General features: G+C 37.2%; 1 protein-coding gene across 16 annotated transcripts in view; it reads left to right on the forward strand.

Annotated features, from left to right (window-relative positions):
* Dlg1 (discs large MAGUK scaffold protein 1) overlaps positions 1–21,295 on the forward strand; it is a 181,639-nt gene that overhangs the window by 24,318 nt on the left and 136,026 nt on the right. Inside the window, exon 1 of one of the 16 annotated variants that reach the window (XM_060370205.1) lies at positions 4,963–5,517. The exons of 14 other annotated variants lie outside the window; for them this stretch is intronic. In XM_060370205.1, coding sequence (XP_060226188.1) covers positions 5,488–5,517 — 30 coding nt within the window. In that variant the 5' untranslated portion in view covers positions 4,963–5,487. Of the gene's footprint in view, positions 1–4,962; positions 5,518–21,295 lie in introns of those variants that run through there. One more of the 16 variants, XM_060370201.1, reaches the window with a different exon arrangement.

Here is a 21,295-nt window from a genome sequence, read left to right on the forward strand (position 1 = left end):
GACTTAAGTGTGTTAGGGACTCTTACATTCATAGGAGGTTAGAGAGTCTTCATGCTGCTTTGTTGTTAATTTTCCTGTTAGTAATGAGAGTAACACTGAAGCACCTTTTCATAGGTCAGTTCATTTTTTTTTAAAGATTTATTTACTTACTTATTTTATGTACATGAATGTTCTCTTTGCATGTACACTTGCACACCAGAAGAAGCTATCAGATCCCACTATAGATGGTTGTGAGCCAGTATGTGGTTGCTGGGAATTGAACTCATGACCTCTGGAAGAGCAGACAGTGTTCTTAGCCATTGAGCCATCTCTCCAGCCCCATTTTTTTAAAAGTCTTATTTAGTTCTTTGTTTTGCCTACATGTATATGTGTGCACCACATCTGTGCCTGATACCCAGAGTTACACAGAGTTTCGTAACTCACTCTGTAGACCTTGAGCTCTACCTGCCTCTGTTTCCCAAGTGCAGGGATTAAAGGCGTGCTCGACCACCATCTGGCCTGAGTTGCTTTTTATCAGGTACTTTTATTTTGCTCTTCATGCTCATTTGATCCATATTGCAATTTGCAGATGACTAAAATTTTGTGCCATCCTTCAAATTATAGTTATACCATATGCACCTTGATGGCTCAGTTAAAAACCTTTAATGTGAGCTCTTCACCCGTTTTTTGGTTCATACTAATCTCTGTATGCCTATAGCCCTTTGCACTTTTTTCTTTGTGAGAGCTGGAGTTAGTCAACCACTGAGAAACTCAGGTTTTTCTTTTGGGACCTATATTTTACAGTTAATTTGGGCCTTTTTTGTGTCTCTTTAAAATTTTGTTTTGGAAAACGCCCATATTCACAGAAAATGTAGTGTGTGTGTGTGTGTGTGTGTGTGTGCGCGCGTGCGCACGCATACATGTATTCATGAGTTTGAGTTTGTAGGTTTATAATTTTTAGTCCCATTGAAAAAATTCACCCACTGAGTGGGGCCTGGTGACACAGCCTGTAAATCCCAACTACTCTTGAGTCTGAGACAAGAAGATTACAAGTTCAGGGGCAGTGGAGATGGCTCAGTGATTAAGAGCACTGGCTGCTCTTCAGAGGACCTGGGTTCAATTTCCAGCAACCATGTGGCAGCTCAAAACTGTCTGTAACTCCAGTCTCAGGGGATCTTACTCCCTCTGGCACACACACAGGCAGTACACAGATATATTTAGGGAAGACATCCATACACAAAATAAATTAATAGCTAGCTAGGTAGGTAAGTAGACAGATAGCTACATATTTAGATATTTAGATAGACGGATATATATGTATGTATGTGTATATATATAGGTAGAGAGAAAGATAGATGATTTAGATAGATAGATGATTAGATAGATAGATCTAAGTATTACAAGTCTAAGGCTTGCCTGGGCTACATAGTACATTCAGAGCTACTGAGGACAGTTTAGTGAGGCCCTGTCTCAAAATAAAACCTGAAATGAGGAAGGGGTGTATAGATCAGTGCTAGAGTGTTTGCCTACTTCATATAAGATTCTGGGTTAAAAGTGAGAGAGACTTCATATATACATAAAAAGGGGGAAGCTGATTCCAATTGCATGTAAATCAGTTTGATTGGGTTTGTCTACATAGCTTACTAGTGTTATAATTTTTCCTCTGCCTTATTTTGGATAGTTTCTATGTCTAAAGTTTATCAAATGTATCATTAATTCCATTCAGAAAAAAAATTATTTCAGATATTTTAATGATCTCTAGAAGCTCAATTTGGCTCTTTTATTTATTTATTTCCCACATCTCATAATTGCTTGTTTTCGCCTTCTCTACATGAACACATGCGGCCAGAACCAAAGTAGCTTCTAAAATCGCCTTGTTTAACTGCTTTTATTACTTGTCATTTCTGACTTTTTTTTTTTAAGATTTATTTATTTATTTATCTATTTATTCATTATCTATACAGTGTTCTGTCTTGCATGTTCACTTGTGTGCCAGCAGAGGGCACCAGATATAGATGGTTGTGAGCCACCATGTGAATTCTGGGAATTGAACTCAGATCCTCTGCAAGAGCAGCCAATGCTTTAACCTCCAAGTCATCTCTCCAGCCCCATTTCTGACTCTCTTAATTGGCTTTTCTCCTTTCCTTTGCCTGCTCACTTTTAATAAGTTTTACAGACCACTGTGAATTCTAACACTTCGTAAGTATTGGTTATTTTATTGTTTTAAATAGTCTTAAGCTTTGCTGTGATATACAGCGAAGTTTCTTGGAAAAGTTGAAATCTGTTGTACTTAGAAGCTTTTTTTTTTTCTTTTTCTTTTTCTTTTTCTTTTTTTTTTTTTTTGAATACTGGGGAACGGTTAGTGTAAGGCTAATTTTATTCCCAGATTGTGGCCATACTCTTAGTCCTGCCTAGTATCCTGCCTATTAGGAATTGTTGTCCTATTCTTGGTACCACGTAAATTCTGGTGACTGTCCATCTCTTGGTTTTTTCTTAGCTTCAAATTTATGTTTTTGCTAATCAAGATTATCAGAGCTAAACTGGGGACCTGAGGAAAGCCCTGCCCATCTTTGGAGATCTCCTTTTGCATTTCTGTTCCTTCTGCTTAATCTTACCATGAATTTTGGACACCTTGGTCATACTGAATTATTTAGGTGTCCGTACATATTACTGGGCTGTGTTTAGTTTTCTTGTTCCTTTGTTGCCCCAAAACTTTGGTTGGACAGTTATAGGGCTCGGCTCGTCTTCTGTTTCCCCTTATAGAGGTTTAATTGCTTTGAACTGCCTCTCTCGTTACCTAAATTATTTCTTTATATTTGTCCAGAGTTCTTGTTTTAGTTGCTAAAGGTAGATCATTTTGTTCTTTATTATTTGTCATGGCTAAAAGCAGTTGCCTGTGTATTCTGAAGTGGTGCTGATCACCTTTGTGCATAAATATTAGGTGAGATATTGCTATCCCCAAGTTTTAAGACCTTTAAAACTTGTTTGTATTACAGTGTAGCCTCTAAATCATTTCAAAGAGCAAATGACTAGGAAAGAACACATTGATTTAAAATGCCCCTAGTCAGTGCCAGTTTGGGTGTTGATAGGTGCGGTAAATGCAAAAGTTAATACAAGAGTATAAGTATGAGAGGCTACAGTCAAGCTTTGTGGAATGATAATAAGTGCATTAAAAAGTACAGTTAACTTGTTACATCCTAGACATTGTAGATACACAACTACTGTCCAAATAGGGAAAATAGGTGTACTTAGAAGGGTACTAGTAAGAAATTGAGTAAGTGGTCAAGTGACATTTTCATTAAAAAAAAAAAGGCAACATCTCATACAACTTAGATTCTATAAAATTGCTGTTTAAAGTGAAGTAGATTTGGCTTTTTGTGTGTGTGTTTGTGTGTGCAGATGCATGTGTTAGGAGGTGAGTATGCAGGCACACATGCGCTTGTGTGTTGAGGACAGAGGACAGAGGACAGTCTTTGGTGTGGTCACTCATTAGCTGTACACCTTTGTTTTCATTGGCTTGAACCTGCTGATGTAGGCTAAGCTGGCTGGCCATCAGTCCCCAGCTCTTGTCTCCCCTGTCTCCCCAGCACTGGAATTACAAGTATGAGTCATGTACCTGACTTTATTTACTTTTCAAACATTTAAATGTGGGTTCTGAGGGTTAAACTTAGGTCCTTGTGCTTAAGCACAATCAACTGAGCCATCTCTCCAACCCAAATTTGATTATTCAAGAGTTATATGGGTGACTCTAATGGCTAAGATGGATATAAAGAGTCCAACTAAAACTATTTTCTAAAATGAATGTTGTTAAATATGTATCAGGCTGACTCAAATTTAAATCTGGCTATTTGGCTGTTTAATCCATATTCTTACAAGTTTATAATTGAGTTGGCAAAGGTATTTCAGAGGTTTTCTTGGGAAAATGAGGCGTCTCATTTTCAGAATCCGTTCAGATTTTCAGTTTTATAATTGCCTACAGTTTAGATGTAAGAAAGGCTTCTAAGTCATCAACACATACTTTGCCATAGTTACGTTGTGGTCATTACATGCTAACCCATAGGTGCTGAGGATAAAAGAGTAGGTGCAGGAGCCATTCCTGAGTTTTGCCCTTGTTGGGACTTAATCTGTTGAATATAGAAATTATAACAGAAGTCAGGAGAAATACTCTTTGTGCCACTGTGTGTTTTATAAAAGGGAAAACTGAGTTGTCCCCAGACTCCAAACCAGGAAAGAAAAAAACTGGTTATATAGCTCATTGGGTTGAGTCACGTTTGATTTGCTCTAGGGATTATCCAGCCTCTGCTGTTAGGACGTCTGTCAAAGGAGGAAGACCTCCCCCTCTCTGGGCAAGACTATTTTAGTATCTTTAAATTTTCATTAGAGAAATTTCAGAACACTAAGAAAGAAACCAAAAAATTCTTCTCCTACTTTTCTTCACAAATGCAATGCCCTATCAGTATATGAATATTACCCACGTTGTTTTTTAATATTCTGCTTTAAAAATGATAAATTTTATTGAAGGGACCACAGTTGTAGATAGTATTCTTCCTTACTCTATGTTTTCATAGGGGAGTCAGAAGCTCATGAAATTGAAAGGCTCTGGGTATCTCTGAGTCTTTCCTCTGTCAGCCTGTCCAACTCTGTTCTTGATCTCAGGGCCAGACACAATTGAAAGAAGTTAGGCGAATTCTGGGTTAAAAAATACTTATTGAAGAGTTTGAAATGGTACAGTTATAACTGCCTCTTTGTGGTGCTTCCTCCCTGTACCCAAGGGACAAGGAATTTGGTGAAGTGGATTTAGTAATGCAACAAAGCAAAAATCTGGCTTCATTGATAAAATGTTATTTATTTTGGTAACGAGAGAAAATGGAAGTTTTAGTGATAGTTTACATTATTGCTTTGTTCTTCCCGCTCCCCTTCTCAAAAATAACACTTGGAATATTCCATTCATTACTGCCGAGAAAGTCATCACTTTGCAGGCTGCAGTTGCAGAAATGGTTTTAGTGGAAGAAATGTTTGCTTGCATTTTTCTACTGATTTTTTTTCTTCTTTTTTTGGCAGTTCTTTGAATATTCAAACTATAGCAAAAAAGGAGAAACAGATACACATTTGTGTTAGGGCAGTCTTGTGGGGCATTTTATCAGATGACTCTCTGGCAATGTACTCTGAAAAGAGGGATTAATGAGGTAGCGTCTGAAGCAGCAGTGGGCTCTCACGGAATCAACCCGCCAAGTTCCACAGTGTTCTGTTGGAGAATTTCAAGTTCTTCGGATACAGATTACATAAAGAAGATTGTAGGGCACGTGATGCATTCTGGCTTCTTACATTTCAGATAGTAGAAAAATTCCTAGCTCTAAGAATGGATCCTGGCGAGATCTTGGCACAGTCATAACTTTTCATTTATGATTTTATCTAACAACTTTTTTTATTTGAAGTTTTTTTGTTATTGTTGAAATAGGCAATTTGAATAGTTTTGCTTTATGGATAAAATATTGTAATGGTAGAGTAATGGATTGCCTGTGCATTGTAACTACAAAGGTAAGATACAATATGATTTTCTGTGTTCTTTCTTTAAGCTATAACCATTGTTAGATGCTTGACAACAGATACTTGAATCTACAAGATGCATAGGTAGCAAAGTAATAGTTTGAAGTGTGTATCAGATAGATAAAAATGCTGTGTTAAACTGATTATTTTTTCTCCAAGATTTACAGGAAGCTTTCCTCCCAACAGCGTGTGTCTAGAGAGCCTTGATATGCTTAGGTCTCTTATTTTCTCAGAGTTCTTCTCTTCCACTTGGACATGCCATGTCAGCTGAAAGTGTGATCATTTTGCAGAAAGTTTCTGGACTTTTTTTTTAAACAGCCGGTTCTCGCTGTGTTGTTGATAGACACTGGTCTGGACTGAGAACCCTTGAACTGGCTTGGGCACTTTCTGAAATACTTTTAAAGCCTGCTTGCTTTTGCTCTGAGTACAGCGTGCCTCTCTCAGTCTCCAAGCAGACTACTTGGATTTCTCAGCACCAGTCTGTGGACCTTGTGTGACCGTGTGGTTGGGTATACATTCCAGGTGCTTACCTTTAAACTTTAGGTTTGGGTTTTCATTTCTACACACTAATGTCACATAGTGAATTTTAGACATAACTGTTGAGATTGTAAGATATTTAGTGATAAAAGAATTAAGTATTTCTGAAAGCAGGCTCTTAATATTGCTGTATAATGAATTAGTTCTCAGAATAAGAAAAGTGGGAAAACTGGGCATAGAGTTTTGTTTTTTTATTGCAGACAGAGCTGTGGTTCAGATAGTTGTCTGTAATCAGATAGACACCAGTGTGCCTATGATGTGGGCTTATCCTCTCTAGTAAGAGAACAGGGCTTCCCCATGACCTGTTTGTAAGCTTGCTTTTGCGTTTGTTTGTTTGTTTGTTGATACCTATAGCCTGTGAATTGCCTTGTGTAATTTCATGTTTAATTTCTTCCAACAGTATAGCAAAGTTATTTGATATATCTCTTTAGTCTTTATTTGATAGAATTAGATTTATTTTTTTCATTCACCTTTTTTAAGCAAAAGAGAACAGGGTTTTTTTTATGGCTTAAAAATTTGGATATAATCACTGTTCTTGAAATATTTATAAATTATTATGTAACTAAAAACAAAAATAGGAAAATATGTAGGTTGGAAATTAGGAAACATAAAACATTATTTGTAGTTTTGAAAATGCTAAATTAGAACCATTTATTCTATGATTAGAAATAAACCCTTTGAACATTTTTGATCAGTTGCTACAGCAAAAGAGTAAAAAAAATTTTTTTTCCTACTCAACTCAAGGCTTCAAAGCATTCCCTCCCCCCTCTTGTCTTCCCGTCCTAGGGTCCTTTCTAATTTTTTGAGAGCTTTACGGTTTTTAAAATCTGACAGTGTAGTTGATAAAATTCTATCGTGTTAATATTAAAACACCTCAAGTAAAATTTTTTTTGATCATCCGCCTCCCCTTTCTCCCACTTGTGTAGGCACAGTGAACTAGGTAGGCACGTTGCATCATTGCTGCCATGGATACCCTTAAGAACAGGCATGTGGGCTGAGCTAAAGCAATGATGATTAGCTCTTTAGTCCCCCCCATAACTATAATAACTATATGTTCTTCACAATGAAGACTGTTATTTTAAAATGCTTTCAAATGACTAGGTTGTGAGATAAGATGACTAAATCTTCACTGTTACTGAGCTGCTAAATCTTGGCCTCCATCTACAGTAGTATAATTGGCATTTACTAATTTAAGACAGTCATAAATAGCCTACGTTCCTCTTCTGATTAATACATTCCTTAAAAGGAACTGGGAATTAGACCCAGGACCATGTATATGTCAGGCAAGTGCTCCACTACTGAGCTCTACACCCAGCCCTGATTAATACATTTGAAACAGAAATATAGTGGGTTTGAAAGCATGCTTCCTCTTTGAACTAAGGGAAAAAAATAGTTGTGCTGAGTTTAAACATTTTTAAGGGAAAAGAACACTTACAGTATTGTTTCTGGTTATTTTTACATATACTAGTATAGATTATATATTATTTAATCAGCTTGAATACAATATTTTCTTGTGTGTCCCCCATACAACATCTTAGAGAACAGTTAAGTTCTCCTTGAGAATTCTTAGGTTCTTAATTAGCCACCTTATATCACTGTGGAGTTAATATTAGGGACTAGGTAGAGAAATATAGTTTTATCAGGTTCATAATGACTGTAGGGAACTTGTTAGCACACTAGATCTAAGGAGTTCTGCGGGAATATTGTTAAATAGCTTTTATGTTTACATTAGCAGTAAAGTTCTGTGTGTAAACTGCAGCTCAGGGCATTTATATTCTTTGCCATGGAGGATTTAATCTGACCAGTAACTTCTGGAAGGAAAGAAGAGAGGAGGCGCTAACAGATGTATCGGCAGTTCTTTTAGTAGGATCATACCTTTTCCACATTTTTTTACACTAATTTTTGATCATTTAAGTTGAAAAGCTCTTCTCTGTGTCTTCTTAGCATCATTTAATAGACTCCATAGGTGGCAGAGAATAGAACTGAAAATTTTATTTAGGATTTCATTTTATGCATATTGGTTTTCCCTGCATGTCTCTCTGTGTGTTCCATGTGTGTGCAGTGCCCAAGGAGGCCAGAAGAGGGAATGGGATACTCTGGAACTGGAATTACAGACAGTTGTTAACACGTTGTTGCTGGGAATTGAACTCAGATTCTCTGGAAGCTTAGTCAGTACTCAACTGCCGAGCTGTCTCAAGCCCTAGTTGTTGATTTGCCAAATCTGGTAGCTCATGTTAGGTGCTATCAGGACAGTTTTGATGTCTCCTCCCCACCCCCAACCCAGGTAAGGAATTGGCAATCATTTGCCTTAAGAACTACACTAGGCTTCCATTATTTTTTGTTAATAGGGCTTTTTTTTTTTTTTCCGGTTCTTCCAGGGTGTTTCTTTCATCTTTGAGGTATTTGCGCATAGCAGATTACAAGCTTGTACCCTCGGAGCTTACCCTTCAACTCCGGTTCATGGATGGCTTCATCAGGGACTTTACTTAGTCTACTGGTAGATTAGTTCTTCTGCTTCTGTAAAAGTATGCCTCATTTCGCTCTTAACACACAGTAGATCATGTGTTTATATTCTTTATGAATGTATTCTTCTCATTGTATTGAAAGTATCACGGAAGTGGTATTTTGTTTTCCACAGTATCTCTGCCTGACCAAGTGTTCAGTGTTAGTAGGTACTCAGTAAATAATTGTTATGGGTGGAACTGTGGCCCAGATAACCCAAACTTGGGGCCTAAAATTTTATTTACTTTGCAATGCACTTACATAATATTTCAAAAAACTGCCATTAATTTTTACTGGGGCTGGGGAGATAGCTTAGTGGTAAGAACTCTGGTTCCTCTTTCAAGGATCTGGGTTTGATTGCCAGCACGCATATGGTGGCTCACAACTATAGGTACTTCCTGTTCCAGGAGAGCCATAGACTGGCTTTCATGGATACCAGGCACACAAGTGGGGCCAGACATATATTATGCAGGCAAAACACTCACACACATAGATCAAAGATTATTTATGATTCTGTATGGTTTTTTAAAATAGTGACTTCAAAAGTATTCAGAAAGTAGGTTTTTCCTGTTGGTTCCACTTCTTTCTTTTTTCCTTAAATAATTTATTTTAATTTTATGTGCGTTGGTGTTTTCCCTGCATGTATGTTTCTGTGAGGGTGTCAGCTCCACTGGAACAGGAGTTACAGACAGTTGTGAGCTGGCCTGTGGGAGCTAGGAATTGAATCTGGAACCTCTGGAAGAACAGCTGTTGTTCTTAACCACTGAGCCATCCTTCCAGCCCCTCCATTCATTTCTTGTTGATTCTTTTTGGCTATTCCTCACCTAAATACCAGAATGATCCATTGACTGTGTGAAGTTTGTATTTGTGTCTGGATTATACTCGGTTTGGGAAACAGATTCCTTTCTCACTTTAGTGCTTTCTGTCTCTGAAATGTAAAATGTTAGTAGCTTCAGCATTGTCCAGTAGAACTTGATGTAATGATGGAATTATTCTGAAAACAGCACTGTTGTGTCTACTAGCACATGAAATGTGGCTGGTTTTTACAAAGAAACAGAAATTGTAATTTAATTAGTATTATTGGTTTTTAACGGTTACTCTTATTCAGAGCTAATTTTCACTTTCTGCTCCTGAATTTTTTTAACATAAATTTTGAGTAATAAACTTAATTCAAACAAATAACTAGCTAGATATGGGGGCACATGCCTATAATTCCAGCTCCTGAGTGGTAGAGGCAGGAGAATTGCAAGTTCGAGGCCAGTCTGGGCTACTTGGCAAGACCCTGTCTAAATAAAACAGCAGAATCAAAACTGTCAGTAAATAATGTAGATAACCAGGCATGGCTCTCTCTATTATTCCAGCCTTCAGGAAGCAGAGGCAGGAGGGAGAGCACTGTAATTCAAGGTCATCCTAGTTTGTTTTGTTTTAAGATTTATTTATTATTTTTGCAGTGTTCTGCCTGTATGCCAGAAGAAGGCATCAGATCACATTATAGATGGTTGTGAGCCACCATGTGTTTGCTGGGAATTGAACTAAGGACCTCTGGAAGAGCAGCCAGTGCTCTGAGCTATCTCTCCAGGCCCAAGAATGTGTTTTCATATGTTCACTGTTTTGCTGGATAAGCAGTATTTTATAAGTGAAGTTATAATTTGCATTTCCCCAGTATGTTTGATTAAGGTTTATTATTATTTGGAAGAGTGGTCATTTTCTTTGTAGTTTTGTAAAAACTTTTTTAAAAATCATTGATTACCATTGTCTGTGATGTTGTTGCAGGTTTCCACTCCACTTTGTCATGTGCCTTTATTCAGTGTCACTCTTAGTCCTCCCTTCTCAGTAAAATATTTTTTTCTAAGTTGTTACCCATTTGTTCGTGTCATTTCTTTACCTCCTCCCCAGTGAATTGAAATTACACCTAAATTCCCATGCCTTTGAGGCGATTTCTAGGAAGTCAGTTTGTTTCACTTGTCTGTTTGTAAACCAACTTGACCAGTTTTTACTGATTGACACTTTATGTAGTATAATTCAGAACTTGATAAAGTTGTATTGCTTCTCTGTTTAGAGCTCTGCTTACTTAAAATCTTACCTATCCCTTTGTGTGTTTGAGGAAAGCTCTCACATAGCATGGTCTGACTTAAAATCTTACCTATCCCTTTGACTGTTTGAGGAAGGCTCTTCCTGACCTTGGGAGTACACACTTTTCAAGTTCTGGGTTTCCAAGGGTGTACACCCAGCTTCATTTATTTTCCTGTACAAAATTTAGACTCAGTTTATTAAATTTATTAAGCATTTTGCTATTAAGAAGCCCTCTAAAGAAGTAGCATGATACCCTTGGGAGCATTTCTTACCTGGCTGCGAGAGGCAAGAGAGCTGGTAAATTCATTTCTTCTACGACTTTCCAAAAACCAGAATGAATTAGCTGTGAGAAGATTCTATAGGGCCAATGAGATGACTCAGCAGGTAAAGGTACAAACCTAACCTGATCTCTAGAACGAACAGGAGAAGGAGAGAACGCATCCTGAAAGTCGCCCTCTAATCTCCGCAGTATGCCGTGCCTCCACTCTTTCGCATACAAATAGGAAATAAAGTATATTTAAAAGAACTATTGTAGTTTTCCTAATTCTAAGAAGCTGGGTTTTAAAGTACTCCCAACTGGAGGCCTAAGGGGTTATTTTTGTTGTTGTTGTTGTTGTTAATAGAATACAATATGAGAGAGGATTAAAGGTATTTTATCTGTTTCCTAAGTTGCTTTTACATCATGATTTTAGTAAGTCTTTTTTATTTTAGTCAAAAGTCTGTTCTTTGACTAAAACAATTTTTTTTTAATTTTTTTTATATTTAAATCAGGGTCTCAGTTATGTAGTTCTGGCCTGTCTGGAACTTACTTTGCAAACCAGCTACCCTCCTCCAACTCACAGAGCTCCATCTGCCTCTGCCTCTCGAATACTGGGATTAAAGGTGTGTGCCACTACACCAGCCTTCATCTCCAACATTTATTCCTGGTACAAACTCTGGGTGCTCTGCTACTTAGCCACATCCCCAGCAGTTATAGTAGCAATTCTAGGGCCTGGAGAGGTGGCTCAGCGGTTAACGGCATTTGTTGCTCTTCCAGAGGACCTGGCTTAGATTCCCAGCACTAACGTAGCAGCTCACAACTGTCTGTACTAGTTCCAGAGGATCTGGAACCCTCATACAGACATGCATTCGGGCAAAACATCAATACACCTAAAAATAAATAAATCTTTAAAATAAATTTTAAAAAAGATTCTGATAAGAGATTCAAGGCAAGAGTGCTGTGATCGGTTGGTTGGTACTTTTGGGATGACTGAGGGATTAGAGATGGGTGGATGGGATATTTGTGTCTAATGCGTTTTGAAAGTCATTTGAAATGTTATTGAATGTTTTCCTGTAGCATTTAAAATTATTTCATTCCTTAGCTGTTTTATAATTTATTTAATCAACATCTTTTATTTTTATTTTTCTTAAAATATGCTGTTAAATCTGAGCACAACCATGATTCTTTTTTGGTGAGGAATTTCTAGTGTAAATGATAGAAACTTTTTTTTTTTTCTTTTTTTTTTTTGAGATAGGATTTCTTTGTGTAATAGCCCTGGCTGTCCTGGACTTGCACTGTATACTAGGCTGATCTTGAACTCACAGAGATCCACCTGCTCCTCCCTCCCTAGTCCTGAGATCAAAGGTGTGTGCCACCATGCCCAGCCTGATGCGAACTTTTTAAATGTTTTGGTAGATACTGCCAAGTGTACTACAGGTTAATTACCTTCAGGCTGTTGTTTTTTTTATGTTGTATTTATTTATTTTATGTATATGAGTACTCTATCTGCATATACATCTGTATGCCAGAAGGTGGTTTCAGATCACATTATAGATGGTTGTGAGCCACCATGTGGATCCTGAGAATTGAACTCAGGAACTCTGGAAGAGCAGCCTTAACCTCTTAACCTCTGAGCCATCTCTCCAGCCTAAGACTGTCTTTTCAATTGAACGCCATAGTATATATACTGAATGTTTTTCCCCTAAATCATTTACATTTGGGAGGACTCATTATTATTCCTTATTTGAACCACAGTGATTAAGTCATTTTGAACTTTTCCAGTTTTGTTGCTGTTTGGTTTTAGGGACAGGGTCTTATTATCCAGCTCTAACTGGAACTCAGTAAACAGACCCTCTTCCTGCCTCTCTGTTAATCTGGGATAAAGATGTGTTCTTCCACATTCAGTAGTCTGAGTCCTTTCTTAGCTCACCCTATCCTTAACTTTTAGTGTCAAATAGTGCTCATATGGGTCTGTCTTAGTTGGGATCTTTGGAGTTGAAATAAGAGACATTGTTTTCAAGTACTTCCTTTATTTTTTGTTAATCCTTTTTATAATGAATTCCAAATGAATAAGCAAGGCTTTCTTTTTCTTACTTTGCCACTCTCACTTTTTAAATTCTTCTTAAATTTCTTTAACTTCCTGTTTTTGCTTAAGTTAGTCAACTAATGCTGTGCCAGTTTGATGAACAAGAACTTAAAAGATAATAGTCGAGAGCTCAGGGTCTGGAGACTGTTGAAGTTTAGTCCCAGGACCTGATTGAGTGGCTGGTTGCTCATTATTTCTTTCGGTTTTAGTTTCTTCATCTGTAATGGCATCTTCTTAACAACTTGTTAAAGGTTAAGTGAACTAAAACGATCAACTCATGTAACAGTAACTAGTTCATGGTAACCTAACTTTTATTAAATAGAAAATATATAGTGTTCTGGCTGGACACAATAGTTTATTATGAATAATTTCTTTTCTCTCCTTCTATAATTTCTGTTTCTTGCTTTTTAAATGGCTGGGTCTGGTGAATTGGTTTTTAAGCACAACCCTGTCATCAGAACAAGTTGGAAGGTAGAATAACTGCAGTATAAAAGATGGTGAGAGGCAAAGTCATGTCAATTTCTGCTCTAACAGCTCTTTTTTGCTTTTATTTTGCATTCTATAGAGCCAGCTAAGCGTGGCACTCTGGCAGTTCCAAATCTCTAGTTGCTAAAGGTTTAGGATTATGACAGAGGACCTCTTCCAGTTCAGTATGTAAATATCCTATGTGACTAGAAACGAATCACCTTTTATGGGGATGACTGTCATTCCAGTGTGTACTCAAGTATTTATTTTAACCAGATAACTGAATGAAACATCAAGTAATAAATTACACTATTATTTTATTTTGAAAATTATGAATACCAAATTTTATTTATGTGGACAAAGTCTTCATATATACACTAGGGTACTTTTGCTTGTAGTAGGTTGTTTTAAAGTTTCATTTCAGCCAAATGTTTTGGAAGGGTTGTGAACTCTTTTAAGAGTTCAGATTTTTTTTAAGTTATGCTGCCCTCTACTGTTAGTTAATTCTTTACTGCCGCACAAACATTCATGAGTCTATACCAGGACTTTTTAGTATTTATTACTGCTATTGGATTGAATTTTGATAATATAAAATATTCTGTGACGATTTGAGTAAAGTAATATTGACTTTTCACGAAATATGTTTGTTCTCATATTGGCCTTTGGAAAAACTTTGGTCCTAAAACAAACCTTTGCTTAGTCACAACTTTGCATTTAATGTGGTAACCTTTAAGTAGTTACTGCATTGATCTTCATATGCTTGTGTGACTCAGTTTGTGTCAATAACCTATCCGCATACCATATGCAAAGATTTTTCTAAAATAATTGTTTCTGTTTATTGTTTGGTATTTGAGATTTTAGGACTTTCATGTTTCAAAATATTTCAGGTTTTGAAAATTTAGTATTAAGAAAGATATAAGCAAGTCTTTAAGATCTAAAAGGGGACATTAAAAATTATGTTAAAATTTTAACCTGTTTTTGTAGTTTTCATTGTAAAATGAAAAGATTAGAGATAGTAGCATTGTTTTAATGAAGTGCCTTTTACATATAAAGCCCCATACTATATATAAGACAAATGTGGGAGACGAAGACTGGCAAACTACAAGCAGTAGGTCAAATTGGACTACCCTGGTATTAGTGTCTAGAGGTCATCGCCAAGAATTCTAACAGGTTGGAAGATGCTAGAATTGAGTAGTAGATTTTGCTTTGATCATGGAGTTGCTGAAGTGTGTCTTGACAGAAAAATGAGATCATTTGTATTTAATCTATTTTGAAAATCTTGAATTAGACAATCCCTTATTAGATGTGTAATTTGAAAATACTTTCTCCTGTTCTTTTTGTTGCTGTTTTTGGAAACAGGCTCACTATTGGTTCTGGTTGGTCTGTAATTCACTATGTAGATCAAGGTGGCGTAGAACTCAGAGATCAGCCTGCCTCTACCCCTCCCCCCTTTCTCTTTCCTCCTCCTTCTCTCATCTCTTCTTCCTTCTCTCTCCTCTGTCCCCTTTCCCCTCTCTCCTACCTTTTTGTAGCTGTCTTTCTCCAAGGTCTACTCCCTGACTGGCTTGGAACTCATTGTATAAACTAAACTGGCCTCTACTCACACATTTGTCACACATCTCTGCCTACTGAGTGCTAAGAAATTATCCCCCCCCCTTTTTTTTATCTTCTACCAGATTGTTTTGTTCATAGGGAATGTGATTTCTCTAGCTGTTACTACGAAACTGTCCTTTTTGCAGTTCTACCAATTTTTTGATAGTGTGTGCATAAATGTTTGCAGTTATATCTTCTTATGTTAAATTTTATGAACATAAAGTAGCCCTTCTTTGTCTCAAAACTTTTCTAAATAGTTTATTTTATGTGCATTGGTGTTGTTTTCCTGTATGCATGTCTGTGTGAGGGTGTCTGATCCAGAGTTAGAGACAGTAGTGAGCCACTGTGTGGGTGCTGGGAATTGAACCTGGGTTCTCTGGAAGAGCAGTCAATGTTCTTAACTGCTAAGCCATCTCTCCAGCTCCTTGTCTCAAAACTTTTCTTGATTTGAAATCTCTTTTGTGTGGTAAGACTGTAGACATGGTGCCACATGCCTTTAATTCTAGCGCAGCAGCAGCAGCAGCAGCGCTGGGAGGCAGGAGGATCTCTAATTGAGGGCAGCTAAACTACATAGAACAACTTTGAGAAACTTCACATTTCTCACGAAACTTAAATATTGCTGGTGATGGTGGTCCATGGTCTTTAATCCCAGCGCTGGAACGGCAAAGGCAAATGAATCTCTAAGTTCCAGGCCAGCCTGGTCTAGATTCTAGAGGGGTTCTCTACCCCAGGTAGTTTCCAAATAAATCGAAACAGAGACCTTTTGGTTTTATAAAAGCTTTAAGACACCATAACTAGGCAGGCATCAACCCTCTAAGCTATTTTGCTATTTCCCAGCTACACACCGCAAGTTACTTGCCATAATTATTCCTGTCTGGGCAGCTTTTGTCCCATCAGGCCAGCCCTCATGCTCCATACTGCCCCATGTTGGCTTCCTCTCTCCTTCCTCTCTCCTTCCTCTCTCCCAGCTTCATGGTTGTGTTTCCTCAGCCCCCCCCAAGCCTGGGGAAACTAAGCTCCACCTACTTCTCTTCTGCCAAGTTACAGGCTTCAGCAACTTTACTAACCAGTTAACTTTAAATTGGGTTAAACTAAGTTTACACAGCAAGGACCAGTGTATGTGAGAATGTGCTCATCTGGATAGCAACCAGATCTTGAGGGCAGTATTTAGCATTGAAATACATAGCACCAGGCCAAACTCCGAGAGGTCAGTATTGAATTTTTTTTTTTGTTTTTTGAGATAGATTTCATTAATATTAAAAACTCCTGTAATAGAGAATAAAATTACAAATTAGAAGCAAATATTTGAAAATTATCTGATAGAGAACTAACTAATGGCCAGACATAGTAGCCCATGCCTTTAATCCTGGCCCTGGGGAGGCAGAAGAGGCGGCTCTCTGTGAGGCCAGCCTGGCCCAGGACAGCCAGGGTTGTAGCACCGAGAAACCCTATCTTGAATTAGTGGTATATCTAAAAAGTTACTGTGTTATTCAGAGTTACAAGATTGTATAATTATCTGTTAAAAGACATTTTAAAATCAAGAATAATAGTTTTACTACTCACTCCAATATTGTCATTTTTATGATCTTTTTATTTTTATTTTATAGATTATCTAACATTTTCTAATAGTAAAGAGGCTTCCCTTTCCCCAGTTTGTTTTAATGAAATACTTACTTTTACTATTTAGATAGACTATGTTCAATTCCCTGTGTAGCACATACTGACTTTTAATCACCTGGAGTTTTACAAAGTGTTTCAAAGCCTTTGTTTGCTAAGTCTGTAACCTGGCATATTGAATCTGTTCCTATGGCTTGGTTTACCCCATGAAACTGGATCAGTTTTGTGCTTCTTTGCATGTAATTTTACACTATTATTCATGAGGACAGAAGCCATTTCCTCATAACTGTGGTGGATATGTTCCAAGAACTCTAAGAGGTTACCTTGACGATGAACATAGTGGTACATGCCTTTAATCCCAGCAAAGGCAGACAGATCTCTGTGAGTTCAAGGCCATCCTGGTCTACAAAGTGAGTTCCAGGACAGAGAGGGCTGTTATGCAGAGAACCCCTGTCTAGGGAGAATTGGGGAGGTAGGGGGGGATTACCTTGAATCTTAGATAAGACTTAAACTTTGGACTTGCTTCTTTTAAAAAGATTTATTTCAGTGTGAATTTGTGCAACACCTGCATGTCAGGTTCTTGTGGAGGCCAGAAGAGGGTGTTGGAACTGGAATAACAGGCAGTTATGAGATTCCTCATGTGGATACTGGGAACTGAACTCAGGTCCTCTGCAAGAACAGTAAGTGCTGTTTACCATGGAGTCATCTTTCCAGCTCCCTGGTCTTTGGACTTTTAAACAGTGTTGGAAAGACTATGAGAATGTGGAGGTTTAGACTAACTGCAGTTTGCATTATGAGATGGCTGTTCGCTTATGGAGACAAGGAGTGAATGGTTTTTGCTCAAAGGTGTTCTGTTCGGATATTAAGTTGACAAAGGGTAGAGTTGTGATGGTTTATCTTGAGTGTCAACTTGAGATGTAGATCACCAGGTTTAACAGGGATTATTTAGATTGGGTTAATTGAGGTGGGAAATTCAATCCTAAACATGGTGGTACATTTATTACATTTACTGAATTAACAAGAAAAACTGCAAGCTGAAATAAGCCCTTTCTTCCCTAAGGAGCCTTTGTCAAGCATTTTGTCACAGTAAATGAGACCAGTAATATTCTCTGGTGTTAATTCTTCATGAAATTTAGGACAAATGGTAGTGCTTCTGTAGCTCTGGTAACCATTTAAATCCCAGATAATTTTCTTAATAGCATTTTCTTTTCCATGAGAATTATTAGGAGTTTGTGTTGAGGATAATTTCCAATTGTTAAAGTTATCATTAATAAAGTGTTCATTAATGTTGCATACTTGAGCTATTACCATGAAAAAAAATCATGCTACATTCACTAGTTCTGTAGGACAGTTCTTGTTGAAGTTAAGTCAGTAAGACAGCTAAATAGATCACTGTATGTATAGCAGTTGGGAAAAGTCTTGGCAAAATAATGCCATATCATAGTAGGTATTGCTGTCATTTTAGTCTTGGATTTGGGCAAGTGTGAAAATTAAATTCATTTTTAAGAAGATTTTTATTTTATGTGTATTTTTGCCAGCTTTGTATTAGGTGCCCTGTGTGTGTGTGTGCAGTGCCTACAGAGGCCAGAAGAGCATATTACAGAGGCCAGAAGAGCGCGTCAGAGCCCTTTGAACTGGAGTTGCAGATAGTTGTGAGCCACCATGTGCTAGGAACTAAACCCAGGTCACTACAAGAACAGCAGTGTTCTTAACCACTGAATCCCAAATTCATTTATTCATTAGGATTTAACATTCTTTTCTAAGTATTGTATCTTTTCATGATTTGCTCTAAATATTGTGCTTTGTATGAATTATATTTTTCTAATTTTGTGACAATACTAAGAAAATACCAATTTAAAATAGTCTTTTTTAAAAAGGCTGTTTTATACCTTCAGATTGTCATTCTGGTAACAAGAAAGGGCAGTAAATACTTTGAATTTCAAAATTTACTTAACAAGTATCTAACCATTATTGTACTTATTAGTCATTGAAAATGAAATCTAGAGTCAGACAGGACTCCCTTTTCTCCTAATTATGATACTGTGGATAAACTAATTGTCTCAACTTTGTGCTCCTCATTCATGAAATGAACAGCACGTAATGGTTTTTAACTGATCTCTGAGATATTTGAATTATACAAGCTAAATACAATGTTAAGTGTTGTTTTTTGTTTTTTCAAGAAAACTAAGCCATTGCACTTAGGCAAATATAAAGTGAACATAGACTGCAGATTGTATTTTATTTACTTACTAATGAGAGAACAGCCCAACAAGCCTTTGTTAACCTAGGTAATGTCAACATAAAATCATTGAATCAGAAATGAGGTAATGGCCACAAAGGCTGTGCTCTTTTAGTGATCTTTCCGTATGTTAATATTTTATCTCTGATAAAAAGCATTAAGTTAGAATATATAACTTGGGGCTAGAAAGATGGCTTAGTGATTCAGAGCATGACTGCCCTTCCAGAGGACCCAGGTTCAATTCCTAACATCTGCATGGCAGCTTACAGTTGTCTGTAACTCCAGTTCTAGGGGATCTGACATCCTCACATAGACATCCATGCAGACAAAACACTAATCAAGTCACATAAACAAACAGAATATGTAACTTGACGTTGTCTTGACTTTTTGTGATAGTGATTGGAGGAAGTACGTTCTCCTAAGTCAGAGTTTCTGAATATCACCACTATTGATTCAAACCAGATCATTCTTCACTGTGGGAAGCTGTCCAGTGTTACTGTATGGTGTTCAGTAGCAGCCCTGCATTCTGCATACCCAAGTGCCAGTAGACCCTGCCTGTCAGCTACAGAAGCAGATACTGCTGTTTATCTCGGGTAGAGAAACATTTCCTCAGATAACGTTGAGTAGCCAGTGTCCCCCTACAACACTGAAAGAATGTGTAGTCAAGCTTAAATAGAACACATAAAGCACGTTGTACAATGCCTGGCAAATAATAGATAATACAGCTGTTATTGATAACTTCCTGGTTTTGTTGTTAATAACACCTTCCTTAGGCTGTTTGAAAATCAGTATTGAAAATTTATACTTTGATACTCATTTGTTAAAATTAGGTTTTGCACATTAAGCCGCAAATTTACATTTCTACTGCCTGCAGTTTAAATATTGACACATTTTGACTCTATAAATTAATCTTCATTTTATTTAAAAATCAAATAAGAATCACTGAAGTTCTTAATTATTAAAATTATTGTAACAGTATTATAATTGAAAATGTTTCATGTTTATATTACCATACAACTGGCTCACTAAGGTGAATCCAGTATGAAGATCTTTGGCCGAATAGTAGTTGTATTTGAACCTTGCCTGACGTTTTATTCTGATAGATACATATTGGTGAGCAAATATGCCAGAATATTTTTTGAAGGTCCGTTACTCACAATCTACATGATCAGTGAGACATATCCCACTTGTACATAAAAATTAGAGAAATTATTTTCATAATTATACAAAATGACTTTACTTCATAATGTAAATAAATTACTATAAATAAATGCAAGCTTTAAAAACCTTTAAACATTGATAACATTCCAAAGTGCATACAGCTAGGGTTGCCCGGACAAGACCTGCTAAAATCTGGGAATTTGATTGTAATTTATTGAAGTTGCTTTTTTACATAAGAAAAAGCCCTTTTCGGCTCTTAATCCCAATCATAGTATCCAGATCTCAGCGGTAGAGCTGAAGAATATTAGATAAAGAAATGTACTTTGGGTACATGTTCAAGACAGTTGGTAGGCATCATTGGCCCAGGAGTTCTAGAAGTGCTCAGGGCCAGATAAAAGTATCTTCTAGAATCAAAACCAAAGTGCTTTTCCCCAGTGCCAGGCACTGTAAAGCAGCATGCACTAGCAGCCCAGTGCCCTTAGTGTTTGCGTGTAAGGTGAGTTTGCACACTCTCTTTAAAAAGCTTGATGTTGAACTCTACTAGTACTTTAGAAAATAAATAACTGTAATTCAGGTAGCATGGCTTGAGTGACTTTAGTTTTTTGTTTTTGTTTTTGTTAACTTTTATGTTGCGGGCTAGAGAGATGGCTCTCTGGTTAAGAGCACTGCCTTCTTTTCAAGAGGACCCAAGTTCAATTCCCAGCACTCACATGGCCGCTCACAACCATGTCTGTAACTGCAGTCCCAGGGGATTGAGCATCATTTTCTGGCCATTGTGGCCACAAGCACACATGGGTGCACAGACATAGGTGCTTATGAAGAGAACTCTTTAAAGGAAGATTAACTTTGACTTATGTGTATGCCACATGTGCAGGTGCCTTCAGAGACCAAAAGAGGGCACCAGATCCCCTGGAGCTGGAGCTGCAAGTGGCTGTGAGCCTCTCTGTCTGTATGCTGGGAACCAAATTCAGTTTTCTGAAAAAGGAACAAGTGTTTTTGACAACTGATCCACTTCTCTAGCCCACTCTGCTTTGTTTGTATGAAAGCTTTATGTGAAATGCCATTATTCTCCATTGATACAGTATTATTTGCTTCATTTTTATGCTCTGCTCCTGTGAAATATTAAATATATTGTAAACTTTATATATGGGGTGGGAATATTTTCTGATAATATTTTGATGCAATCAGTGGTTGCTGGTTTAATATTTATATGAATATTTTTAAAATCCTACATCAA

Source organism: Meriones unguiculatus, chromosome 17 (assembly GCF_030254825.1).
Source record: "Meriones unguiculatus strain TT.TT164.6M chromosome 17, Bangor_MerUng_6.1, whole genome shotgun sequence".
Taxonomy (NCBI): domain Eukaryota; kingdom Metazoa; phylum Chordata; class Mammalia; order Rodentia; family Muridae; genus Meriones; species Meriones unguiculatus.